Raw genomic sequence first — 27572 nt, 5'->3', positions numbered from 1 at the left:
TATCTTGATCAATCTGATGCATAGGCTACAAACAACGGAATAAGTGAATTGTAATATAAACATTGTTACAAACGTCTAGGCAAGGAACCACAGTGCGCACAAAGTAGTCTAATATTTTCCATCCATCTCAAGCCACCTACTCATTTGTCATTGAGCGACTTTGTTTTCTGGAAACAAACACTGGTAAAGGTGGTGATTGTTCCGGGTAGGCCTAAAGCACTAATGAAATGTGTTCGTTAAGAAATTCACTTGTGGTTTTGCAATGTGCTCACCACCAGCACTAACTGAAAAAGTGAGAGAGGAAGCGATAGGGAGGGGAACTGAAATGACGAACACAGAATGGATTCAGTATTTAGTAAAATTGCTTTAATAATGTAGAATATATTTTATTTATATTTTTTATAGAAGTTTGTAAATTATTTATGCGACACCATGGACTCTAACATAATGGACATTCTAGAAGAATTCATGAAAAGTGCGTTGGTGACTTGGGTATGTGGCAAAGCTTATTTAAATCACTTTCAGATGCTATAGTAGTAGGCCTAGATATACGTGATGATGATAGTCGTTTATAAAACATAAAAACACATACCCTATTGCTGTTGGTTTGCTTTTATGGAGTATCAATACATACAAATCCTGTAAATAAACGACGTTTAAATTAACAAAAAAAATACACATATGAGATTATGCATTTTATAAATAATGTATAACTCTTTATTTACAAAAGTTATAACAACATGAATGGGTTGAACTTGAATCAGATGTAAATGCTTGTCATAACTTTTGTCATAACAGCAAAAACTTAGTTCTCAAACTTCTCCTTTTCACAGCTTTCTCTACAATGGCTCATAGAATGTATCTTGTTGTTTTACCTTATATCTGTGACTTCCTATTCCCTTTCTTATTTATTTCTCAGTAAAATATGACCATCTCGAGTTTCATTGATCTACACCACAGATTCCAGATAGCAGTTTTCTCTGTTTGCAGTGATCCTCTTAATGACTCCATATAAATTGTTTAGGTTGTACAGTGCCTTCGGAATGTGTTCAGTCCCCTTGACTTTTACCGCATTTTGTTACGTTACAGACTTATTCTAAAATGGAATAAATAGTTTCCCCCCTCATCAATCTACTCATAATACCCCATAATGACCAAGCAAAAACAGGTTTTTAGAAATTCTTGCTAATTTATTAAAAATCAAAAACACATTTACATAAGTATTCAGACCCAGCGATTACAGCATCTAGTCTTCTTGGGTATGACGCGACAAGCTTGGCACACCTGTATTTGGGGAGTTTCTCCCATTCTGCTCTGCAGACCTTCTCAAGCTCTGTCAGGTTGGATGGGGAGCGTTGCTGCACAGCTATTTCTAGGCCTCTCCAGAGATGTTCGATCGGGTTCAAGTCCGGGCTCTGGCTGGGTCACTCAAGGACATTCAGAGACTTGTCCCGAAGCCACTCCTGCGTTGTTTTGGCTGTGTGCTTAGGGTCGTTGTCCTGTTGGAAGGTGAACCTTTGCCCCAGTCTGAGGTCCTGAGTGCTCTGGAGTAGGTTTTCATCAAGGATCTCTCTGTACTTTGCTCCGTTCATCTTTGCCTCGATCCTGACTAGTCTCCCAGTCCCTGCCACTGAAAAACATCCCCACAGCATGATACTGCCACCACCATGCTTCACTGTAGGGATGGTGCCAGGTTTCCTGCAGACGTGACGCTTGGCATTCAGGCCAAAGAGTTCAATCTTGGTTTCATCAGACCAGAAAATCTTGTTTCTCATGGTCTGAGAGTCTTTAGGTGCCTTTTGGCAAACTCTAAGCAGGCTGTCATGTGCCTTTTACTGAGCAGTGGCTTCCATCTGGCCACTCTACCATAAAGGCCTGATTGGTGGAGTGCTGCAGAGATGGTTGTCCTTCTGGAAGGTTCTCCCATCTCCACAGAGGAACTCTGGAGCTCTGTCAGAGTGACCATTAGGTTCTTGGTCACCTCCCTGACCAAGGCCCTTCTCCCCCGATTGCTCAGTTTGGCCAGGCAGCCAGCTCTAAGAAGAGTCTTGGTGGTTCCAAACATCTTCCATTTAAGAATGATGGAGGCCACTGTGTTCTTGAGGACCTTCAATGCTGCATAAATGTTTTGGTGCCCTTCCCCAGATCTGTGCCTCGACACAATCCTGTCTCTGAGCTCTATGGACAATTCCTTTGCCCTCATGGCTTGGTTTTTGCTCTGACATGCACTGTCAACTGTGGGACCTTATATAGACAGGTGTGTGCCTTTCCAAATCATGTCCAATCAATTCAATTTACCACAGGTGGACTCCAATCAAATTGAATAAACATCTCAAGGGCGATCAATGGAAACAGGATACACCTGAGCTCAATTTCGAGTCTCAAAGCAAAGGGTCTGAATACATATTTAAATAAGGTATTTCTGTTTTACATTTTTAATATGTTTGTAAACATTTCAAAAGACCTGCTTTCCTTTGTCATTATGTGGTATTGTGTGTAGATTGCTGAGGATTTGTATTTATTTAATCAATTTTAGAATAAGGCTGTAACGTAACAAAATGTGGAAAAAGGGAAGGGGTCTGAATATTTTCCGAAGGCACTGTTTATTGTGTTTCTATAGAATTTAGGACTCGATTCAATCTGTAGCGCAGAATATCTGCGTTGTGGCGCAGTTCACATTTAAAGGTAATTTCTGATTGAGCCAACATACACTACATGACCAAAAATATGCTCGTCGAACATCTCATTCCAAAATCATGTTTATAAATATGGAGTTGGTCCCCCCTTTGCTGCTATAACAGCCTCCACTCTTCTGGGAAGGCTTTCCACTAGATGTTGGAACATTGCTGTGAGGTCGGGCACTAATGTTGGGCGATTAGGCCTGGCTCGCAGTCTGCGTTCCAATTCATCCCCAAGGTGTTCGATGGGGTTGAGGTCAGGGCTCTGTGCAGGCCAGTCAAGTTTGTCCACACCGATCTCGACAAACTGTTGCCACAAATTTGTAAGCACAGAATCATCTAGAATGTCATTGTATTGCTGTAACATTAAGATTTCCCTTCACTGGAACTAAGGGGCCTAGACCGAACCATGAAAAACAGCCCCAGGCCATTATTCCTCCTCCACCAAACTTTACAGCATTGGGGCACATAGTGTTTTCCTGGCATCCTACAAACCCAGATTCTTCCGTTGGACTGCCAGATGGTGAAGTCGTGATTCATTACTCCAGAGAACGTGTTCCCACTGCTCCAGAGTCCAGTGTCGGCAAGCTTTACACCACTCCAGCCGAGGCTTGGCATTGCGCATGGTGATGTTAGGCTTGTGTGCGGCTGCTCAGCCATGGAAACCCATTTCATGAAGCTCCCGATGAACAGTTCCTGTGCTGACGTTGCTTCCAAAAGCAGTTTGGAACTCGACAGTGAGTGTTGCAACCGAGGACAGACCATTTCTACACGCATCAGCACTCTGTGGTTCCATTCTGTGAGCTTGTGTGGTCTACCACTTTGCGGCTGAGCCGTTGTTGCGCCTAGGCGTTTCCACTTCACAATAACGGCACTTATAGTTGACCGGGGCAGCTCTAGCAGGGCAGAAATTTGACAAACTGACTTTTTGGAAAGGTAGCATCCAATGACGGTGCCATGTTAAAAGTTACTAAGCTCTTCAGTAAGACCCTTCTACTGCCAATGTTTGCATGGCTGTGTGCATGGCTGTGTGCTCAATTTTATACACCTGTCAGCAACGGGTGTGGCTAAAATAGCCAAATCCACTAAGTTGAAGGGGTGTCCACATACTTTTGTATATATAGTGAATACAGCGTTTACTGTGAATGCAGTCTCCAAGACATTAATTGTTGATCGCGCTAAAGGCCCTAATAGGATCCCCCCTCCCTCAGGTACAGCTCTTTGATGGTGTAGTGGACAGGGAGGAGAATGTCATGCTCTACAACCAGTACATGGAGGTGAACTCCAAGTCCCAGAATTCCCATGACCGCTACCTGAGGCTGACCAATGGGATCTTTCTCAACGAGGTCATGAGGGTCATGTAAGTTCACACCTTTGCACAGGCTTCAAATTTTGTGGCCATGGAATGTGTACTGAAGGATTCAATGTAATACATTTATTTTACTTTACCTGATCAAAGGTATTATAGCTGGTGAAATACTGGGCTGGGATAGTTACCTCTGCCAAGAGGTGAGAGCTATTATGGCACAAGTAGACGTGCACACTGGCTCAATCCCCACTCTGGCTATTGTACTGAATAAGCTGTGCCTTTCACCTCCGTCCGTCTGTCTGTCCGTCCGTCCATCTGTCTGTCCGTCCGTCTGTCTGTCTGTCCGCCCGCCGGTCCGTCTGTCCGTCCGTCTGTCTGTCCGTCCGTCCGTCCGCCTGTCTGTCTGTCCGTCCGTCTGTCCGTCCGTCCGCCTGTCCGTCTGTCTGTCATTCCCAGAGACCCCAACCCCAAGCTGGAGCATTTGTACCGCAGTGGGAGAGACGACCAGATGCTCCGAGTCCAGAACTTCTCCATCCTCAACCGACACCTCAGGGCCTTCTACCAGGTATTGGTATTTGTGTCGTGATTTTGTTTGATACACAATCACATCTCAGAGTAATTTACCGCACAAGGTCCAGACTTGAGCCTAGGGAGACATCCAGGCAAATCTCTGTGAGAAATTAACTTTAGTCCGATACAATGTACAAAACACACAAAAACATGAGTCTTCACTGTTTGAGTTCCTGCTTTTGATCAGTCATTCAAACCCTCTGAACAGTGGAGCATCATGGGAGGAACACCAGCAAGTTTCAAATAATATTCTGGGATTTATTGACAGGACTGTCAATAAATCCCTTATTGACAGGACTGTTTGTCATGACAACAATTCCGTCTTGTCTGGTGTTGCTACGATGTCATTTTGTTATTGCGGTTTCACTTCTTACTTTGTGTTTCCTGGGCACACTGGCAGGGCTGTGAAACCTTAAACCACCAGCAGCATGTGGTCACTCTGCAGCCTAATTCCTCTCTACCAGGGCTGGTGTCTGAGAACCAAATATAGTCATCGTACTATGTAGAAACATACATGAACAATATTGGCCTACTTTCCCCTCTGATGTCATCTGTGTTTGTATTCTAAACTGAACTAAACTGGAAGGTTTTGTCATTTCAATGTTGATTTGAATACAGTAACTGCAATGTGGTTAGGGAAATTACAATAAATACATATTTGAATCCCTTCAAGCTCTCCCTTTGCTCAAACCCTGTGATTCTGTGTTTAGGATGACCTACAGCAGCTGATTCTGATGCCTCTTCCGAACACTGCCATTTTGGGGCAAGACCCCCTAACAGGTAAAAAAGAGCCAGTTGAAAGTACAGAATCTCTGATTGGGCTCCTATGTTGTCTATGAGAGTATGATGGGAACAAGATAGTCATAAGAGTGGTATCTGTGTTTTCAGAGGCAGCAGTGGAGGAGTTGAGGAGATTGCTACTGCTTTTACTGGGATGTGCTGTACAGGTGATGTCTCTCTCTCCCACACACACACACACACACACACACACACATTTACGCACGCACACACACTGCAATTGTAACTGAGCCAACCTTACTGACTACTCTTTGTTGATCAACAACAGTGTGAGAGGAAGGAAACATTCATACAGCAAATCCAGTCGCTGGACATCGAGACTCAAACTGCCATTGCCAACTGTATCCAGGAGGTCAGTTCAGTTCCCTACTCATCTACCCATATCCACCATTAACGTTCACCACGTCAGGCATTTTGTGCTGGAATGCTCAGTCACATACTGTTATTACCACAGAGAGGTAAGAAAGTGTTGTTGCTGCAGGTGACGCAGGACCCCAGAGCGGTGCTGCCGCTGCAGTGGGAGGAGCTGGGAGGGCTGGAGGGGGTGGAGCTACAGGTGCTGTTTGGCTCCATGGCCAGACAGATCCAAGGCCTGCTGGCACAGAGAGACACACACCTGGAGGTACACAGACAAATACTCACAAATAGGTCCAGAACAACAGAAGAAAAATTGAATGATGAAACCAGGCCTTTCAGCCTCTATAGGAGAGTGTCTTCCCAACGAAAGCATCACTGTGTCAAACCTGATTTAAAAAGCTCTAAGGGTTTCTTCCTCTCACAGATTCACACAGAACCTGGTGCTAATTTCATCACCTTCCTGTCATCTCTCTCCGTCTCTCTTTTTCCCTCCGTCTCTCCCTCCTCCCTCTCTCTCAGAGGATAGCAGAGTTGTGTTGGAAGAGTGAGGTCCAGCAGGCTGAGTCTGTCATGGCAACCCGAGGTGGTCACGTTGACGAGCAGCCCCAGGGTCTGGCTGTCCAGCTTGCAGACAGCAGGGCCAAACTACGACGCCTCAAACAAGAACTGTAAGACATGTGTGTTTGTGAGTGTGTGTGTGTGTGTGTGTGTGTGTGTGTGTGTGTGTGTGTGTGTGTGTGTGTGTGTGTGTGTGTGTGTGTGTGTGTGTGTGTGTGTGTGTGTGTGTGAGTGTGTGTGTGTGTGTATGCTTGTGTGTGTGAGACAGTCATGTCAGTGTGTGCATCAAAATGTTTTTAAGTTGGAGGAAGACTTTTCTTTGAAAGACATCTGGTAACTGTTAGAACTACAGTATGTCGTCCATTTCTAGGGAAGACAAAGGCAAGTGTGTGTGGGTGTGTGGGTGTGTGTGTGTGGGTGTGTTTAAGGTTTTTAAATTGGAAGAGGACTATTCTGTAAGAGGTGTCTGTAGTTTAGTAGTACAATACTATTGCAATAATGATGTCTGTTTCTAAAGGGAAGACAAAGGGGATCAACTATTGGATCACAAGCAGGAAGTTCAGACTATGGACGAGCAGCTGAAGAAACTTCAGAAAGAGGTAAGATTTTCTCTGGTATCACTACCAGTAACTGGAACGGAACTTTCTGCTACTTTTGTCCTCCTCTAACCTCACCTCTATCTTGTGTGTGTTGGGCAGAACCGCAGTCTTCAGGGTGAGGTGCGGGGAATGCGAGCGTTGCGTGACGAGCTGGACTGTCTTCGTGACCGTGCAGGCAGAGCCGAGCAGCTGCAGACAGAACTACAGAGCTGCACTCATAGACTACGCAGTCTGGAAGTCACTCGCACACAACTGAAGGTATCTCCTCCACCACCTATACACCACACACTGTTTAGTACACAGAGACACTATTGATGGTATCTCCACCTATACAACACACACTGTTTAGTACACAGAGACTCTACTGAAGGTATCGCCACCAATACACCACACACTGTTGCCACACACAGGCACAATTGAAGGTACCACACCACCTCTACCGCCAACTGTAGCCACACTCAGCTGATGGTTGGCCCATTCCCACAACATCCCTCAGCCCCTTCCCCCTAGCTACTTCCCTCTGTGTTTGCAGATGGGCTTACAGTAGGTGAGCTCCCTCAATACTGATAATACTTTGCAGATCTGTACATACCTGTAGTATTGGTGTTAGGTACTGTAGGTGCTATGCCTTGTTTTTCTACTGGGACATTGAATGCTGTTACCTGTCTCTGTCTCTCTCTCTGTCTCTCTGTGTCTGTGTCTGTCTCTATCCCCTGTCTCTATCTCCTGTCTCTATCCCCTGTCTCTATCCCCTGTCTCTGTCTCTCTCTCTGTCTCTATCCCCTGTCTCTCTCTCTGTCTCTATCTCCTGTCTCTGTCTCTATCCCCTGTCTCTGTCTCTATCCCCTGTCTCTGTCTCTATCCCCTGTCTCTGTCTCTATCCCCTGTCTCTGTCCCTCTCTCTGTCTCTCTCTCTGTCTCTATCCCCTGTCTCTGTCTCTATCCCCTGTCTCTGTCCCTCTCTCTGTCTCTATCTCCTGTCTCTGTCTCTATCCCCTGTCTCTGTCTCTATCCCCTGTCTCTATCCCCTGTCTCTGTCTCTCTCTCTGTCTCTATCCCCTGTCTCTCTCTCTGTCTCTATCTCCTGTCTCTGTCTCTATCCCCTGTCTCTGTCTCTATCCCCTGTCTCTGTCTCTCTCTCTGTCTCTCTCTCTGTCTCTATCTCCTGTCTCTGTCTCTCTCTCTGTCTCTATCCCCTGTCTCTGTCTCTGTCCCCTGTCTCTATCTCCTGTCTCTGTCTCTCTCTCTGTCTCTATCCCCTGTCTCTGTCTCTGTCCCCTGTCTCTCTCTCTGTCTCTGTCTCTATCCCCTGTCTCTCTCTCTGTCTCTATCCCCTGTCTCTCTCTCTGTCTCTATCCCCTGTCTCTCTCTCCTGTCTCTATCCCCTGTCTCTCTCTCTGTCTCTCTCTCTGTCTCTATCCCCTGTCTCTCTCTCTGTCTCTATCCCCTGTCTCTGTCTCTATCCCCTGTCTCTGTCTCTATCCCCTGTCTCTGTCCCTCTCTCTGTCTCTATCCCCTGTCTCTGTCTCTGTCCCCTGTCTCTGTCCCTCTCTCTGTCTCTATCCCCTGTCTCTGTCTCTGTCCCCTGTCTCTGTCCCTCTCTCTGTCTCTATCCCCTGTCTCTGTCTCTCTCTCTGTCTCTATCCCCTGTCTCTGTCCCTCTCTCTGTCTCTATTCCCTGTCTCTGTCTCTGTCCCCTGTCTCTGTCCCTCTCTCTGTCTCTATCCCCTGTCTCTGTCTCTATCCCCTGTCTCTGTCTCTCTCTCTGTCTCTATCCCCTGTCTCTGTCTCTCTCTCTGTCTCTATCCTCTGTCTCTGTCTCTCTCTCTGTCTCTATCCCCTGTCTCTGTCTCTATCCCCTGTCTCTGTCCCTCTCTCTGTCTCTCTCTCTGTCTCTGTCTCTGTCCCCTGTCTCTGTCCCTCTCTCTGTCTCTATCCCCTGTCTCTGTCTCTCTCTCTGTCTCTATCCCCTGTCTCTGTCCCTCTCTCTGTCTCTATCCCCTGTCTCTATCTCCTGTCTCTGTCTCTATCCCCTGTCTGTCTCTGTCCCCTGTCTCTGTCTCTCTCTCTGTCTCTATCCTCTCTCTGTCTCTATCCCCTGTCTCTGTCTCTCTCTCTGTCTCTATCCCCTGTCTCTGTCTCTATCCCCTGTCTCTGTCTCTCTCTCTGTCTCTATCCCCTGTCTCTATCTCCTGTCTCTGTCTCTATCCCCTGTCTGTCTCTGTCCCCTGTCTCTGTCTCTCTCTCTGTGTCTATCCTCTCTCTGTCTCTATCCCCTGTCTCTGTCTCTCTCTCTGTCTCTATCCCCTGTCTCTGTCCCTCTCTCTGTCTCTATCCACTGTCTCTGTCCCTCTCTCTGTCTCTATCCCCTGTCTCTGTCTCTATCCCCTGTCTCTGTCCCCTGTCTCTGTCTCTATCCCCTGTCTCTATCCCCTGTCTCTGTCTCTATCCCCTGTCTCTGTCTCTATCCCCTGTCTCTGTCTCTATCCCCTGTCTCTCTCTCTGTCTCTGTCTCTATCCCCTGTCTCTGTCCCTCTCTCTGTCTCTGTCCCCTGTCTCTGTCCCTCTCTCTGTCTCTATCCCCTGTCTCTGTCCCTCTCTCTGTCTCTATCCCCTGTCTCTGTCTCTCTGTCTCTATCCCCTGTCTCTGTCTCTATCCCCTGTCTCTGTCTCTCTCTCTGTCTCTATCCCCTGTCTCTATCTCCTGTCTCTGTCTCTATCCCCTGTCTGTCTCTGTCCCCTGTCTCTGTCCCTCTCTCTGTCTCTATCCCCTGTCTCTGTCTCTCTGTCTCTATCCGGTCTATGTCTCTCTCTCTTTGTCTATATCTCCTGTCCCTGTCTCTCTCTCTCTGTCTCTATCCGGTCTATGTCTCTCTCTCTTTGTCTATATCTCCTGTCCCTGTCTCTCTCTCTCTGTTTTTATCCCATCTCTGTCTCTAACCCCTGTCTTTCTATCTCTATCCCCTGTCCTTGTCTCTCTCTCTCTCTCTTTCTCTTTCTCTCTCCTCTGTCTCTCTCTCTGTGTCTATCCACTGTCTCTGTCTCTAACCCCTGTCTTTCTATCTCTATCCCCTGTCCTTGTCTCTCTCTCTCTCTCTTTCTCTTTCTCTCTCCTCTGTCTCTCTCTCTGTGTCTATCCACTGTCTCTGTCTCTAACCCCTGTTTTTCTCTCTGTCTCTATCCCCTGTCCCTGTCTCTGTTTCTTTCTCTCTCCCTGTTTCTATCCCCGGTCTCTCTCTGTGTCTCTATCCCCTGTCTCTCTCTCTCTCCCTGTTTCTATTCCCTCTCCCTGTCTCTGTCCCCTGTCCCTGTCTCTGTCCCCTGTCTCTCTCTGCGTCTCTGTCCCCTGTCTCTCTCTGCGTCTCTGTCCCCTGTCTCTCTCTGCGTCTCTGTCCCCTGTCTCTCTCTGCGTCTCTGTCCCCTGTCTCTCTCTGCGTCTCTTTCCCCTGTCTCTCTCTGCGTCTCTGTCCCATGTCTCTCTCTGCGTCTCTGTCCCCTGTCCCTGTCTCTGTCCCCTGTCTCTCTCTGCGTCTCTGTCCCCTGTCTCTCTCTGCGTCTCTGTCCCCTGTCTCTCTCTGCGTCTCTGTCCCCTGTCTCTCTCTGCGTCTCTGTCCCCTGTCTCTCTCTGCGTCTCTGTCCCCTGTCTCTCTCTGCGTCTCTTTCCCCTGTCTCTCTCTGCGTCTCTGTCCCCTGTCTCTCTCTGCATCTCTGTCCCCTGTCTCTCTCTGCGTCTCTTTCCCCTGTCTCTCTCTGCGTCTCTGTCCCATGTCTCTCTCTGCGTCTCTGTCCCCTGTCCCTGTCTCTGTCCCCTGTCTCTCTCTGCGTCTCTGTCCCCTGTCTCTCTCTGCGTCTCTGTCCCCTGTCTCTCTCTGCGTCTCTGTCCCCTGTCTCTCTCTGCGTCTCTGTCCCCTGTCTCTCTCTGCGTCTCTGTCCCCTGTCTCTCTCTGCGTCTCTGTCCCCTGTCTCTCTCTGCGTCTCTGTCCCCTGTCTCTCTCTGCATCTCTGTCCCCTGTCTCTCTCTGCGTCTCTGTCCCCTGTCTCTGTGTGGCACCCCCTGTAGGAGCAGCAGCAGCTGTGTGTGGCGCTGCAGGAGACCCGGGTCCTGCTGGAGGAGCAGCTGGCGGACACACGACTACGCTGCTCCAGCCTACGTGAGCTGGAGAGAGACAATCTACTCCTGCGACGAAGACTCATAGACCTGGAGGGGGTAGGTAATGATGGTAATGTGTGTGTGGTAATGTGTTTCTGAATCACAAGTAAGGAATTTGGTATCTAATGGCCAGGCTCACGTAGACATTTTCCTTAATTTGTTGGTGTGTGTGTGTGTCTGTAGGAGCGGGATACTGAGAGGCAGAGGGTCGATGAGCTCTTGGAGATGAATATGGGCCTGGAAGCGGAGCTTAGACATAACAACAACAATACAGGCACGATGACAGCGGCTCCACATTTCCACCAATTGGAGGTGGAGTCTGACGAGGAGGCTGGGCTAAGAGTGGAGCTAAGAGAAGAGATTGGTCAGTCAGTCTGCCTGTCTGTTGTGTGTCTTTTCAGTTAAATGATTTGATTATTGTCAACGACCCCTCCTCTCTAATTCAAATTCAAATAAGCTTTAATGGCATGAATGGTACCACTGCTGCCAAAGCAATGAAATATATATCCCTCTCTCTCTCTCTCTCTCTCTCTCTCTCTCATTCTCTCTCTCTCTCTCTCTCTCTCTCTCTCTCTCTCTCTCTCTCTCTCTCTCTCTCTCTCTCTCTCTCTCTCATTCTCTCTCTCTCTCTCTCTCGCTCTCATTCTCTCTCATTCTCTCTCTCTCTCATTCTCTCTCTCACTCTCTCTCTCTCTCTCTCTCTCATTCTCTCTCTCTCATTCTCTCTCTCTCTCTCTCATTCTCTCTCTCATTCTCTCTCTCTCATTCTCTCTCTCTCTCATTCTCTCTCATTCTCTCTCTCTCTCATTCTCTCTCTCATTCTCCCTCTCTCATTCTCTCTCTCTCTCATTCTCTCTCTCTCTCTCTCATTCTCTCTCTTTCTCATTCTCTCTCTCTCAGATCTGAAGCCTCTGAGTGTGGAGGTTGGCGAGGCATCGTCACTGAGGCTTCTGGGAGCTGAGAATGAGAACGCTGAGCTGAGGAGACGCCTGGAGGACCTGCAGTCCGAACAGGAGTTCAGGGGTCAGAGGGTAAGGGTCACGAGGGTCACGAGGGTCAATCTATCAAAATGGATTGAGTCTAGGTTAAACCTCCAGAGAGCAGGCAAAGGCAACAGTACCAAGGAACAGTAAAGAAGAATGAGACTACACAGGGAGCCTTGTGGCTTGCCAAGTACTTAAGTTAGTGTCCAGGCTAAGGGCACTGCTATTGGAGGATCCAACTGTCTGCTATATTTTGCAGCAAGCTGATTTGCCGGAGGTGAGGGAGGAGCTGGCCTGTCTGGAGGCAGAACATCAGAATATGCTAAGAGAGGTGAGCTGATGTGACCGACTGTGTTAACCCTCTGAGCTAAAGCCTAGGCATTAGGAGGCTAACAAAAGTCTTTAGGTCTAAGAGAACGCTATTCATCATGTGGGTGTGGTTCACTAAACCGTTACAGTGACATGTACAGCGCATTCAGAAAGTATTCAGACCCCTTCCCTTTTTCCACATTTTGTTACGTTACAGCCTTATTCTAAAATCGATTAAATAAAAAAATGTCCTCATCAATCTACACACAATGCCCCATAATGACAAAGCGAAAACAGGTTTTTAGAAATGTTTGCAAATGTATTAAAAACAGAAATACGTTATTTACATAAGTATTCAGACCCTTCGTTATGAGACTCGAAATTGGAGTCCACCTGTGGTAAATTCAATTGATTGGACATGAATTGGAAAGGCACACACCTGTCTATATAAGGTCTCACAGTTGACAGTGCATGTCAGAACAAAAACCAAGCCATGAGCTCGAAGGAATTGTCCGTAGATCTCTGAGACAGGATTGTGTCGAGGCACAGATCTGGGGAAGGGCACCAAAACATTTCTGCAGCATTGAAGGTCCCCAAGAACACAGTGGCCTCCATCATTCTTAAATGGAAGAAGTTTGGAACCACCATGACATGACAGCCCGCTTGGAGTTTGCCAAAAGGCACCTAAAGGACTCTCACACGGAACCCAAACCGGCTGCGCGTGTGCGCCATCGTGCATTAATGTATTTTGTCCCCCCACACCAAACGCGATCACGACATGCAGGTTCAAATATCAAACAAACTCTGAACCAATTATATTAATTTGGGGACAGGTCGAAAAGCATTAAACATGTATGGCAATTTAACTAGCTAGCTTGTACTTGCTAGCTAATTTGTCCTATTTAGCTAGCTTGCTGTTGCTAGCTAATTTGTCCTGGGATATAAACATTGAGTTGTTATTTTACCTGAAATGCACAAGGTCCTCTACTCCGACAATTAATCCACACATAAAACGGTCAACCGAATCGTTTCTAGTCATCTCTCCTCCTTCCAGGCTTTTTCTTCTCTTGACTTTATAATGCGATTGGCAACTTTCATAAATTATGTGCATTACCGCCACTGACCTCATTCGTCTTTCAGTTACCCACGTGGGTATAACCAATGAGGAGACGTCACGTGGGTACCTGATTCTATAAACCAATGAGGAGATGGGAGAGATAGGACTTGCAGCGCAATCTGCGTCACAAATAGAACTGACTTCTATTTTATCCCTTGGCAACGCAGACGCTCGTTGGCGCACGCGAGCAGTGTGGGTGCAATAATTGAATAACATAGATTTCAAAATGTATTTTGCGACACTCGCGCAGGCGACACGAGCGGTGTAGTCAGCCTGTCAGACCATGAGAAACAAGAATCAAGTGTCACGTCTGGAGGAAACCTGGCACCATCTGTACGGTGAAGCATGGTGGTGGTAGTATCATGCTGTGGGGATGTTTTGCAGGGACTGGGAGACTAGTCAGGATCGAGGGAAAGATGAACAGAGCAAAGTACAGAGAGATGCTTGATGAAAACCTGCTCCAGAGCGCTCAGGACCTCAGACTGGGGCGAAGGTTCACCTTCCAACAAGACAACGACCCTAAGCCCACAGCCAAGACAACGCAGGAGTGGATTCGGTACAAGTCTCTGAATGTCCTTGAGTGGCCCAGTCAGAGCCTGGACTTGAGCCCATTCGAACATTTCTGGCGTCATACCCAAGAAGACTCAAGGCTGTAATCGCTACCAAAGGTGCTTCAACAAAGTACTGAGTAAAGGGTATTTATACTTACATAAGTGTGGTATTTCAGTGTTTTATTTTTAATACATTTGCAAAAATATCAAAACACCTGTTTTTGCTTTGTCATTATGGGGTATTGTGTGTAGATTGATGAGGGAAAAAAAGTATTTAATCAATTTTAGAATAAGGCTGTAACGTCACAAAATGTGGAAAAAGTCAAGGAGTCTGAATACTTTCTAAAGGCATTGTATCTAGATGTGACCTCACTGTGTCGTCTGACATGTATCTAGATGTGACCTCACTGTGTCGTCTGACATGTATCTAGATGTGACCTCACTGTGTCGTCTGACATGTATCTAGATGTGACCTCACTGTGTTGTCTGACATGTATCTAGATGTGACCTCACTGTGTCGTCTGACATGTATCTAGATGTGACCTCACTGTGTCGTCTGACACTTTTACTGTTCTTGTCATTGTCTACCCTCCTCTCCACTCAGTTTCAGAATGTCAAGAATGAAAATGCCACTTTGAAAAAGAGCCTGGAACTGCTGTTGACAAAGCATCAAAGTATTGAGGAAGAAGGAGAGAAGGAGGAGAGGGGAGAGAAGGAGGAGAGGGGAGAGAAGGAGGAGAGGGGAGAGAGGGGAGTCCAAGGTTCTGAGTCCTCAAGAGGAGAAGGGGAGGGTACTGCCCGGAGAGGGTTGGACAGTGAGAGGGGAGCCAACATCATTAGAACCCAAAGAGAAGCTGGAGTTGGGGCAGAGCTGCTCCATCCTGAAGAGAGAGAGGTGGAAGCAGAGGATCAGGTGCTGAAACCCAAAAAGAGAGAAGAAGAAGCAGAGTGTGAGAAGATAGAGAGAGAGATAAAACATTTTACAAATGAGAAGGAAGAGGATCTTGGGAAGGCAGATATTGACCGGAAAGAGATACAAGACCCCAGCCCAGCCACTGAAGAAGAGAAATTGCTAAAAACAAAGGAGAGAGAAGAGAAAGAAAAGTCAGTGGAACTCAGTGAAAAAGACGTATGTGTGTTCCCTGGGCCTGACGTGGAGCGCCTGGCCTCTGAGCTCCAGCAGGCCCTGGAGGAGGCTGACAAGCAGGTGTCTGTAGCCCAGGACCTGCGCTCCAAGCTGGGGGAGCAGAGCAGGAAAGCCTGGGAGGCTGAGCAGAGGCTGGTGCTACTGGAGGCCGAGGGCCAGAGATTGAGGAAGGCTACAGAGAGCCTGGCGGAGGCTAGGAGACAGATAGAGGTATGGAACCAATCACGATCCGAAAATCATTACTCTGCCAGTAGTTTCATGTGCCAGACTCATAGGGCTTTCTTCCTTCACATTGCAGCTGTCGTAGTCCATCCGTCCATCTGTTCGTCCATCCATAGTCTTCCATAGAGTACCATCGTCTGTCTTTTAATTCTTAGTCTTCCTCGTCCTCCTTACTGCAGTCTGTCTGTCAGATGGTCCGTCCCTCTGTCCCTTCCACATCATTCCTCTCTGGTGTGTGTTAGGTGCTGCAGGCGGAGCGTCTGCAGATGGAGGAGGAGCTATGTCGTCTGCGGAGCCAGGTTGAGCTGCAGCGGATGCAGGCCTCGGTCATCGCTACTCTGGAGGGGGAGCGAGCCATGCTGGAGAGAGAGAGAGAGACCCTCCGTAGCTCTGTGGACACCCTACGCACTGCCCAACGCAAGGTGGCACTGCTACAATACACACACTATGCACTGCAAAACACACACACATTACTACCAACAGAAAGATCAGGACTAGATTACACAATGTCACTGAATACTGTGATCCTGAACGCTACCTTGTTTGCCAGGGTGACCAATTGGAGCTGACGACCCAAGCCCTGAGGGCGGAGCTAGAGCGCCAGGGGAGGAGTCTGGAATCCTCACGGCGCAATGAGGAGGAGCTAGAGGCGGAGCTTCGCGAGGTAGCACTAGAGGTGGAGTCTCTGACCCGGGGGCGGGACCAGGCTCTGCTGGAGGCCTTGCGATTGGAGCAGGAGAAAGAGTCGTGTCAGGGAGAGCTGGACAGCCAACGAAAGGAGCAGAGGCAGAGGGAGAGGGAGGCGGCCAGGCTGAGGCAGCAGTTACAGAGCACAGCATCAGCCCTGGAACACAGCAACCAGAAGGCCTGCAGTCTGGAGACAGAGCACAGGTGATACACACACACACACACACACACACACACACACACACACACACACACACACACACACACACACACAATTCATTTAAAATAGAGGTAGCAGAACAGTCCCCTCCATGTACATACAGTGTGTTTCTGTACTATTACCATATTATGGGTCTGACCTAGTTGATCTCTCTGTCTCTGTAGGCATGTGTGTCAGGAGCTGTCTCAATCCAAGGAGCTCTGTGCTCAACTACAGGACCTGGAGCAGGAGCTCGGTACTCGGCTACAGGGTCTGGAGAAGGAGAGCCAGGAGCTTAAAGAGCTGAACACAGAAGCCCAGGATAAAATCAGATCTCTGACTCAGGTGTGTGTGTGTGTGTGTGTGTGTGTGTGTGTGTGTGTGTGTGTGTGTGTGTGTGTGTGTGTGTGTGTGTGTGTGTGTGTGTGTGTGTGTGTGTGTGTGTGTGTGTGTGTGTGTGTGTGTGTGTGGGTGTGTGTGCCTTGAGCCTAGAAATACGTTTTCATCCTCTCCTTTTCCCACAGGAGCTAGCCAATGAGAAGGTGCAGGCTCAAAAACTGTCCAATGAGGCTGCACGGCTGAAGCAGGAGTTGGAGAGGGCAGAGGCTGAACTGAAGACAGTTACCGCTGACCTTCTTCTTTCAGAGAAGCGGGAGAGAGATGCCGTCCCTGCTAATTTCCCACCAGAAAGCCCTGCTAACACACAGCAGGCTACATCCTCAGACACACTCACATTAGAGCACCCAGAGGCTAAAGATGCCCAACCAAACGAGGCCCATGACCTCCCTACGACCCCAAAAGCTGGAGTAGAGAAGATGGACTGGTCTCTGAGTGAACGACTGATAGACCTGGAGAGAGAGGTGTGTGTTCACCTGTCGTTATTGTTTGATTTGTTGATATTTGCTGTGCCATATCATATGTCCTAGATAACAGAAGCTAGTTACAGAGGACCATACCCTGTCCCCCAGTGTACCTCTCTAGGAAGAACATTCTGCTTATACCCTAATCACATATTTGTACTCAACTCCCCTCCCTCTCAGAATGCAGCGGTGGGCGCGGAGCGGGAGATGTGTGTCTGTGTGTGTTCACCTCTCAGATTCTAATCTGCTGATATATGCTGTGACAACTAGTCATGTGATTGTCAACTTTCTCTAGTCAAATCATCTCTTTCTCACCTCCCCCTCAGAATGCAGCGGTGGGTGCGGAGCGGGAGGTGTTGCTATCCCAGCTGTCTCAGTCCCAGTCAGCCTGCAGCCACCTGAGGGAGCAGATAGACACCCTGCAACATCACTCTATCAGCCTACAGGAGACCTGCACCAAGCTGCAGGCCCTCAACACTCAGCTACAGGTATCATACAGCTACTATTGTTTTATATAGTTATTATACTGAAACTGTTACCTCTCGCCACTTCAGAGACTGTAGTACTGTCACCTGTGTCAGAGTCACAGTTTGGTTTCCACCCCCCCCCCCCCCCCTTCCCCTCTCCCAGGTGGACCAGGCGGCCCTGAGCTTCCAGCATGCAGCAGTGTTAGCGAGGTGCAGCGAGAGCGAGGCCAGGTGTGCTGCTCTGGAGGCGGAGTCTAAGGTGTGGGCCAGGGAGCATGAGGAGTCATTGGCCAGGACGGAGGGGCTGAGGAGGGACCAGGAGCGAATGACAGCGCTGCAGCAGAGGCAGGAGGCGGAGCTAGAGGAGCTGCTGGATAGACACTCTGACCTGAGGAGCAACAACCGTAACCTGGAGGCACAGTACAGGGAGCTGGAGGGAAGGTAGGGAGCCGGAGGGAAGGTAGGGAGCCGGAGGGAAGGTAGGGAGGGAGCTGGAGGGAAGGTAGGGAGCCGGAGGGAAGGTAGGGAGCCGGAGGGAAGGTAGGGAGGGAGCTGGAGGGAAGGTAGGGAGCCGGAGGGAAGGTAGGGAGCCGGAGGGAAGGTAGGGAGGGAGCTGGAGGGAAGGTAGGGAGCCGGAGGGAAGGTAGGGAGCTGGGGGGAAGGTAGGGAGCCGGAGGGAAGGTAGGGAGGGAGCTGGAGGGAAGGTAGGGAGCCGGAGGGAAGGTAGGGAGGGAGCTGGAGGGAAGGTAGGGAGCTGGAGGGAAGGTAGGGAGCCGGAGGGAAGGTAGGGAGCTGGAGGGAAGGTAGGGAGGAAGCTGGAGGGGAGGTAGGGAGCCGGAGGGAAGGTAGGGAGCCGGAGGGAAGGTAGGGAGCCGGAGGGAAGGTAGGGAGCCGGAGGAAAGGTAGGGAGCCGGAGGGAAGGTAGGGAGCACAGGGAGCTAGAAGGAAGGTAGTGAACACCAAGTAACACTTTATTTAAAGAAGTATACATAAGGCATTCTTAACTTTATGAAACCAGTCTGATTGTAATTTCATATGCCATTGAATACACTGTAAACTGACTTGTGAGAAAAACCCTGATAAAATAACGTTTATGAAATTAGTCATGACACCTTAATGAGTGTTTAAGTAAAATTCATAGCAATGTTCATAACACCTTCATGTTCTCCAGGTATCAGGAGCTCCTGGGCCTCAAATCCCATCTGGAGGAGAAAGAAACAGAGATGAAGATGGAAAGAGAGAAGATGGAGGGAGAGGTGCAGAAGAAAGCGGAGAGAGAAAGAGAACTGGAGAGACTGAAAGAGGATTATGAGAGGTAAAAGAAAACACCCTCTCAGTCAAACAACTAACTGCTCCGTCATCACTTATTCTCTTCAACTTATTTCATGTAATATAACTTCCTGATCTATTCAGTTCATCCCTGATCTATTCATTATGTTCCTGATCTCTTCAGTTCATTCCTGATCTCTTCAGTTCATTCCTGATCTATTCAGTTCATTCTTGATCTATTCATTATGTTCCTGATCTCTTCATTATGTTCTTGTTCTATTCAGTTCATCCCTGATCTATTCATTATGTTCCTGATCTATTCATTATGTTCCTGATCTATTCATTATGTTCCTGATCTATTCATTATGTTCCTGATCTATTCATTATGTTCCTGATCTATTCATTATGTTCCTGATCTATTCATTATGTTCCTGATCTATTCATTATGTTCCTGATCTATTCATTATGTTCCTGATCTATTCATTATGTTCCTGATCTATTCATTATGTTCCTGATCTATTCATTATGTTCCTGATCTATTCATTATGTTCCTGATCTATTCATTATGTTCCTGATCTATTCATTATGTTCCTGATCTATTCATTATGTTCCTGATCTATTCATTATGTTCCTGATCTATTCATTATGTTCCTGATCTATTCATTATGTTCCTGATCTATTCATTATGTTCCTGATCTACTCATTATGTTCCTGATCTATTCATTATGTTCCTGATCTATTCATTATGTTCCTGATCTATTCATTATGTTCCTGATCTATTCATTATGTTCCTGATCTATTCATTATGTTCCTGATCTACTCATTATGTTCCTGATCTATTCATTATGTTCCTGATCTATTCATTATGTTCCTGATCTATTCATTATGTTCCTGATCTATTCAGTTCATCCCTGATCTATTCAGTTCATTCCTGATCTATTCAGTTCATTCCTGATCTATTCAGTTCATTCCTGATGTATTCAGTTCATTCCTGATCTATTCAGTTCATTCCGGATCTATTCAGTTAATTCCTGATCTATTCAGTTAATTCCTGATCTATTCAGTTCATTCCTGATCTATTCAGTTAATTCCTGATCTATTCAGTTAATTCCGGATCTATTCAGTTAATTCCTGATCTATTCAGTTAATTCTTGATCTATTCAGTTCATTCCTGATCTATTCAGTTCATTCCTGATTGATTCAGTTTGTCCCTGATCTATTCAGTTCATTCCTGATCTATTCAGTTTGTCCTTATTCTATTTAGTTCATTCCTGATCTATTCAGTTCATTCCTGATCTATTCAGTTTGTCCTTATTCTATTCAGTTCATTCCTGATCTATTCAGTTCATTCCTGATCTATTCAGTTCATTCCTGATCTATTCAGTTCATTCATGATCTATTCAGTTCATTCCTGATCTATTCAGTTCATTCCTGATCTATTCAGTTCATTCCTGATCTATTCAGTTTGTCCTTATTCTATTAGTTCATTGGTGATCTATTCAGTTCATTCCTGATCTATTCAGTTTGTCCTTATTCTATTTAGTTCATTCCTGATCTATTCAGTTCATTCCTGATCTATTCAGTTTGTCCTTATTCTATTCAGTTCATTCCTGATCTATTCAGTTCATTCCTGATCTATTCAGTTTGTCCTTATTCTATTAGTTCATTGGTGATCTATTCAGTTCATTCCTGATCTATTCAGTTTGTCCTTATTCTATTTAGTTCATTCCTGATCTATTCAGTTCATTCCTGATCTATTCAGTTTGTCCTTATTCTATTCAGTTCATTCCTGATCTATTCAGTTCATTCCTGATCTATTCAGTTCATTCCTGATCTATTCAGTTCATTCCTGATCTATTCAGTTCATTCCTGATCTATTCAGTTCATTCCTGATCTATTCAGTTCATTCCTGATCTATTCAGTTTGTCCCTGATCTATTCAGTTCATCCCTGATCTATTCAGTTTGTCCTTATTCTATTAGTTCATTGGTGATCTATTCAGTTCATTCCTGATCTATTCAGTTTGTCCTTATTCTATTCAGTTCATTCCTGATCTATTCAGTTCATTCCTGATCTATTCAGTTCATCCCTGATCTATTCAGTTCATTCCTGATCTATTCAGTTCATTCCTGATCCATTCAGTTCATTCCTGATCTATTCAGTTTGTCCTTATTCTATTCAGTTCATTCCTGATCTATTCAGTTCATTCCTGATCTATTCAGTTCATTCCTGATCCATTCAGTTCATTCCTGATCTATTCAGTTTGTCCTTATTCTATTCAGTTAATTCCTGATCTATTCAGTTCATTCCTGGTCTATTCAGTTCATCCCTGATCTATTCAGTTCATTCCTGATCTATTCAGTTCATTCCTGATCTATTCAGTTCATTCCTGATCTATTCAGTTCATTCCTGATCTATTCAGTTTGTCCCTGATCTATTCAGTTCATTCCTGATCTATTCAGTTTGTCCTTATTCTATTTAGTTAATTCCTGATCTATTCAGTTAATTCCTGATCTATTCAGTTTGTCCTTATTCTATTCAGTTCATTCCTGATCTATTCAGTTCATTCCTGATCTATTCAGTTCATCCCTGATCTATTCAGTTTGTCCTTATTCTATTCAGTTCATTCCTGATCTATTCAGTTCATTCCTGATCCATTCAGTTCATCCCTGATCTATTCAGTTCATTCCTGATCTTTTCAGTCTGATACCAAGCAGTTGGTTGTTTCACTGACAAATAGCCTGAGTTGCTGCTTCACTGTCTTATTTTGTCAAGTAATTTCTTGGTTTTCTGTCTCTGTCTGTCGGTCTGATCTGATCCTATCTGGTTGTGTTGTAATGTATGTTGTTCTGTTCTCCCAGGCTGCAGGGCGTGCAGAGGGAGTCAGCTCAGGTACAGAGTGAGCTGCTGGCTCAGGGCTCGATGCTGCGGGGTGAGCTGAGTGCTGCCCAGCTGGAGAGGACCAGGCTGGAGGGAGAGGTCAGCTCTCTGAGGGAGAACAACCAGAGACTGGAGCTCAGCACCGACCGCCTCACCAACCAGTACCAGGTCAGGAGGAAGGGAGGGTCTCACACACACGTTGGTTTTACTATCCCAAGTTGGGACCAAAAACCCTAATTGTACCCTAAACCCTGAGCACAAAATATCATTGTTCCTTTTAGGGACCGGCGAAATGTCCACACTTGTCAAATTGTCCTTGTTTTACTATCCTTGTGATGACTTTTGGAACACAAAAGTATATTTAAGTTAGATCACACACACACATGACCTTGTTTACTATAAATCATTCTGAAACCTGTGTATGTAGCTGCTGACCCAGCTGAAGGGGAACATGGAGGAGGAAAACCGTCACCTGTTGGAGCAGAACCAGAGTCTGACCAATCACAACAGAGACCTGATGGAGCAGAGCCTGGAGCGCAAGGACCAGCACCACTCACAGCAGAGAGAGTACCAGTCAGTACACACACACACACACACACACACACACACACACACACACACACACACACACACACACAGCAGAGAGAGTACTAGTCAGTACACACACACACACACACAGCAGAGAGAGTACCAGTCAGTACACACACACACACACACACACACACACACACACACACACACACACACACACACACACACACACACACACACACACACACACACACACACACACACACACAGCAGAGAGAGTACCAGTCAGTACACACACACACACACACACACACACACACACACACATACACACACACACACACACACACACACACACCACACACACACACACACACACACACACACACACACACACACACACACACACACACAGCAGAGAGAGTACCAGTCAGTACACACACACACACACACACACACACACACACACACACACACACACACACACACACACACACACACACACACACACACACACAGCAGAGAGAGTACCAGTCAGTACACACACACACACACACACACACACACACACACACACACACACACACACACACACACACACACACACACACACACACACACACACACACAGCAGAGAGAGTACCAGTCAGTACACACACACACACACACACACACACACACACACACACACACACACACACACACACACACACACACACACACACACACACAGCAGAGAGAGTACCAGTCAGCACACACACACACACACACACACACACACACACACACACACACACACACACACACACACACACACACACACACACACACACAGCAGAGAGAGTACCAGTCAGTACACACACACACACACAGCAGAGAGAGTACCAGTCAGTACACACACACACACACACACACACACACAGCAGAGAGAGTACCAGTCAGTACACACACACACACACAGCAGAGAGAGTACCAGTCAGTACACACACACACACACACACACACACACACACACACACACACACACACACACACACACACAGCAGAGAGAGTACCAGTCAGTACACACACACACACACAGCAGAGAGAGTACCAGTCAGTACACACACACACACACACACACACACAGCAGAGAGAGTACCAGTCAGTACACACACACACACACAGCAGAGAGAGTACCAGTCAGTACACACACACACACACAAATGTAAATATTCTTCTATTTTCACCTAACTTCTCATCTCTCTTCAACTCTCTTCTTTCTCCTCTCCTCCCCCTCTCCAGGGAGAAGATGGGTGAGCTGCGTAGAGAGAAACAGAAGCTGGTGGAGAAGATCATGGATCAGTACAGAGTCCTGGACCCCAGCATGCCTACACCCAGCAAGGCCAAGTAAAGAGACACACACGCACGCACGCACGCACGCACGCACGCACGCACGCACGCACGCACGCACACACACACACACACACACACACACACACACACACACACACACACACACACACACACACACACACACACAGGTTGTCCATTGAAGTCAATGATGCGCCGTTAAGATTGGGGCTGTGGAGGCTGATGCACCTCTGTAAAGATGCTGTCATGGACAGGTGGACTTGTCGAGAGAGGTTCCAGCGTTTCTTCTGGACTCCTGCAATTCGTTGGGATGCAGACACAGATCAAGGCCAAATCCCTCTTTTTGTCGTCCCACCTCCACCAACTCTCTCCATCTCCCTCACTTCTTATTGATCTTGATCTCCCTCACTTTGTCTCCTTCCTTTCCTCCCTTCCTCCTCCATCCCTCTCTGTAGGAAGTCCAACTGGATAGCAGACAGGATGAAGAAGCTGATTAAGCCTAAAGGAGGAGGAGGAGGGAGAGAGGGACGTGCTCTGTTCTACGCTGCTGGCAGTATAGAGAACCTGGCTGACAGTGCAGACTACCCACCAGACACACAGACTGCTGCTGGTTCTGGTGAGACTATACAAGACAAGACAAGACAAGACCAGACAGACAGACAGACAGACAGACAGACAGACAGACAGACAGACAGACAGACAGACAGACAGACAGACAGACAGACAGACAGACAGACAACTCGTGAGAGTCCACAGACACTATTATACACAGATCCCATTCAAATCCCTACATGAGTCATTTGTACTGATACTACAACTCATACGTCTCTCTCTCTCTCCCTCACTGTCCCCTCTGTTCTATCTCCATTACATCTTTCCCATCTGTTCTCTTTCTTCTCTCCTCCAGACCCCTGCAGTGCCCCCGCCTCCCCCTCCCCCCTGCGACATGCCCCCTCCCTGAGTGACTCTGACCAGGCGGGAGGGCTGTGTGGGCTGCCGCTGCGTTCAGGTTTGGGGGCCCGTCGAAAGCTGGGCTCCCATCGAAAGATGGGCTCCCAGTCCTTCAGTCCCGGAGACCAGAAGACTTCACCCCTCCAGCGTTTCCAATCTGCAGACAGAGTGATCTTGGAAGGGCAGAGCAGCCCTACAGACACACCCAAAACCACACCCATGACCTCAGCCAACAACAGCCAGGAGAATGTGATGGAGGAGGGAGGAAGAGGTGAGGAGGGTAGAGGTGAGAAGGGATGACAAGGGAGGGAGGGAGTGGGGGGAAACAGGGAGAGAGGTAAGGAGGGATCAGAGGAAGGAGTGGGGGGAGTGGGATGGAGAGGTGAAGATGCAGGTGTGGACTATAGGGGAGAGGTGGAGGAGGACAGAGGGAGGGAGGGAGTGGGGGGAGTGGGATGGAGAGGTGAAGATGCAGGTGTGGACTGTAGGGGAGAGGTGGAGGAGGACAGAGGGAGGGAGGGAGTGGGGGGAGTGGGATGGAGAGGTGAAGATGCAGGTGTGGACTATAGGGGAGAGGTGGAGGAGGACAGAGGGAGGGGTGGGGAAAGTGGGATGGAGAGATGAAGATGCAGGTGTGGACTATAGGGGAGAGGTGGAGGAGGACAGAGGGAGGGAGGGAGTGGGGGGAGTGGGATGGAGAGGTGAAGATGCAGGTGTGGACTATAGGGGAGAGGTGGAGGAGGACAGAGGGAGGAGTGGGGGAAGTGGGATGGAGAGATGAAGATGCAGGTGTGGACTATAGGGGAGAGGTGGAGGAGGACAGAGGGAGGGAGGGAGTGGGGGGAGTGGGATGGAGAGGTGAAGATGCAGGTGTGGACTATAGGGGAGAGGTGGAGGAGGACAGAGGGAGGAGTGGGGGAAGTGGGATGGAGAGGTGGAGGAGGACAGAGGGAGGAGTGGGGGAAGTGGGATGGAGAGGTGGAGGAGGACAGAGGGAGGGGTTAGACATGAGCTGGAACTGATGTCCCTGACCAACCCTAACAAATTGAAGTGAAGTGACTGGTTTTGACAGGACCTCTGTGTGTGTTTGGTTTTAGCCGTGAGTGGGGACAACATTGAAGGACATCTCAACTCAGACCCGTGCTGTCAGTCCAGTAAGGATAAACCGGCAAACTAAAAGAGAAGTACTGCCTTTCTGCTTCAACTGGAATTAACATGATCCTTTGCATACATCCGACCTCTGCATACAGATCTGATCTAAATCCAGATAGGGACTCAAATTAAAAGTGTCAAATTCAAATGTGTTGTCTGATTTTTGTAAAAGGTGCCAGAAAATACAGTATTTCCGATTCCATAGACTGTAAACGAAATGTTTTTCTCCCAGCTAGTACTGTATTTGTATATATCATTGAATAGATGTCGCTGTTCTTCTGGGGTGATAAGCAGCCGTTTCTCCTCTGTGGCCAATAGGTGTCAGTGTAGAGCTAGTTAGACACCAATACAGATCAGATGCGGGAGAATCTTTTAAATGAGAAACATGGCCTGTAGGTTCATCACGACTGTAGGGCCTCTCTGGTTCCCTGCATCCCACACCAAGGGAGCAACACGTCAGCATTTCAGCTGGGGAGGGTGGGGGATGGAGGGATTAAGGGGAGAGAAGACTGACACTAAAGGATAAAAGCAGAGAGAGAGGCTCTCCACCGAAGCCCCGGTGAATTACGATTCAGAAAAAGACAAATGGAAGGCTAATACAATTCATGAATTATGTAGTTGTCATGACAACATTAATCAAAATGAGGCCCCAGCCTCTGAACATTTTGTTTATGAAATTGAGATGCTTCCAGCGTGAGTGAATGTGAGTGTGGAGGATGATATTGGGCCTGCCACTCAGTCAGACGTCTTCCTCTGACACCTGCAGACAGACAGCAACCACAAGGTGAAAAAAGCAGTGACACAAAAACCCAGAACAAAGAGAATGAAACTCCTTCTCATTCCTTGCATTCAATAAAACTAAATGCATTGTACATCTGTGCCAGCTGTCATTAACATGTACGTTTGAAGAGTAGGGGTGTAAAAAATAAACATTTCTGATTCCTTTCAGCCAATAGACAAGAATAAAGATAAATGACATATACAGTACACAGCCCAGTGGTCATCTTAACGTGTCAGTATGTTTCTGTAGTGGTGGTTCAACACAGAGCCTTCAGAAAATATTCACACCCCTTGACTTTTTCCACATTTTGTTGTGCTACAGCGTGAATTAGACATTTTGTGTCACTGGCCTATAAAAAATACCCCATAATGTCAGTGGAAATATGTTTGTCATTTTTTAATCAAATTAATTAAAATAAAAAGCTGAAATGTCTTGAGTCAATAAGTATTCAACCTCATTGTTAAGTCAAGCATAAATAAATTCAGGAGTAAACATATGCTTAACAAGTCACATAATAAGTTGCATTGACTCCCTTTGTGTGCAATAATAGTGTTTAACATGATTTTTTAAGTACTTAATTTCTCTACACGACACACAATTATCTGTAAGGTCCCTCAGTTGAGCAATGAATTTCATTACAGATTCAACCACAAAGATCAGGGAGGTTTTCCAATGTCTCGCAAAGAAGGACACATATTGGTAGATGGGTAAAAATAAAAAATCTGACATTGAATATCTCTTTGAGCATAGTGAAGTTATTCATTACACTTTGGACGGTTTAACAATACACCCAGTCACTACAAAGACACAGGCGTCCTTCCTAACTCAGTTGCTGTAGAGGAAGGAAACCGCTCAGGGGTTTCACCATGAGGCCAATGGTGACTTTAAAACAGTTACATAGTTTAATGGCTGTGATAGGAGAAAACTGAGAATGGATCAACAACATTTTAGTTACTCCACAATACTAACCTAATTGATAGAGTGAAAAGAAGGAAGACTGTACAGAATAAAACTATTCAACATGCATCCTGTTTGCAATAAGGCACTAAAGTAAAACTGCCAAAAGTTTGGCTAAAATATTAACTTTAAGTCCTG

At 47.0% G+C, this 27572-nt stretch overlaps 1 protein-coding gene across 2 annotated transcripts; it reads left to right on the top strand.

Moving 5' to 3' along the window:
• The first annotated feature begins 215 nt into the window (after nt 1–215).
• On the top strand, nt 216–25844 carry ccdc88b (coiled-coil and HOOK domain protein 88B). Of its 2 annotated transcripts, none has more exons than XM_045717955.2 (28): nt 216–492; nt 3890–4038; nt 4444–4552; nt 5268–5337; nt 5446–5504; nt 5624–5707; nt 5837–5977; nt 6232–6380; nt 6788–6869; nt 6969–7127; nt 10930–11076; nt 11203–11383; nt 11920–12050; nt 12262–12333; nt 14584–15336; nt 15591–15770; nt 15899–16239; nt 16420–16579; nt 16759–17094; nt 17421–17582; nt 17725–18002; nt 18733–18876; nt 21691–21877; nt 22137–22282; nt 23525–23629; nt 24049–24209; nt 24501–24815; nt 25642–25844. In XM_045717955.2, exons 1-28 carry the CDS (start codon nt 433–435, stop codon nt 25719–25721), a joined length of 4941 nt encoding a protein of 1646 aa, XP_045573911.2. In that variant the 5' UTR covers nt 216–432; the 3' UTR covers nt 25722–25844. The 2 variants fall into 2 exon arrangements, with proteins under 2 accessions (XP_045573911.2, XP_014054410.3); XM_014198935.3 differs by having other exon boundaries at nt 24501–24830.
• Nucleotides 25845–27572: the final 1728 nt, after the last annotated feature.

This window comes from Salmo salar, chromosome 05, assembly GCF_965601325.2.
Source record: "Salmo salar chromosome 05, fSalSal1, whole genome shotgun sequence".
In the NCBI taxonomy this organism is placed as follows: domain Eukaryota; kingdom Metazoa; phylum Chordata; class Actinopteri; order Salmoniformes; family Salmonidae; genus Salmo; species Salmo salar.
Note: the sequence above shows the minus strand (reverse complement) of the source record. Positions and strands in the feature narration are given on the sequence as shown.

Excerpts from the sequence above, each read along its gene's own strand:
- ccdc88b (XM_014198935.3), top strand. The coding sequence starts at position 433 with ATGGACTCTAACATAATGGACATTCTAGAAGAATTCATGAAAAGTGCG. Across the intron at positions 21,878-22,136 it reads GCCTCACCAACCAGTACCAG|CTGCTGACCCAGCTGAAGGG; the intron begins GTCAGGAGGAAG and ends CTGTGTATGTAG. Across the intron at positions 24,831-25,641 it reads AAGAGGTGAGGAGGGTAGAG|CCGTGAGTGGGGACAACATT; the intron begins GTGAGAAGGGAT and ends GTTTGGTTTTAG.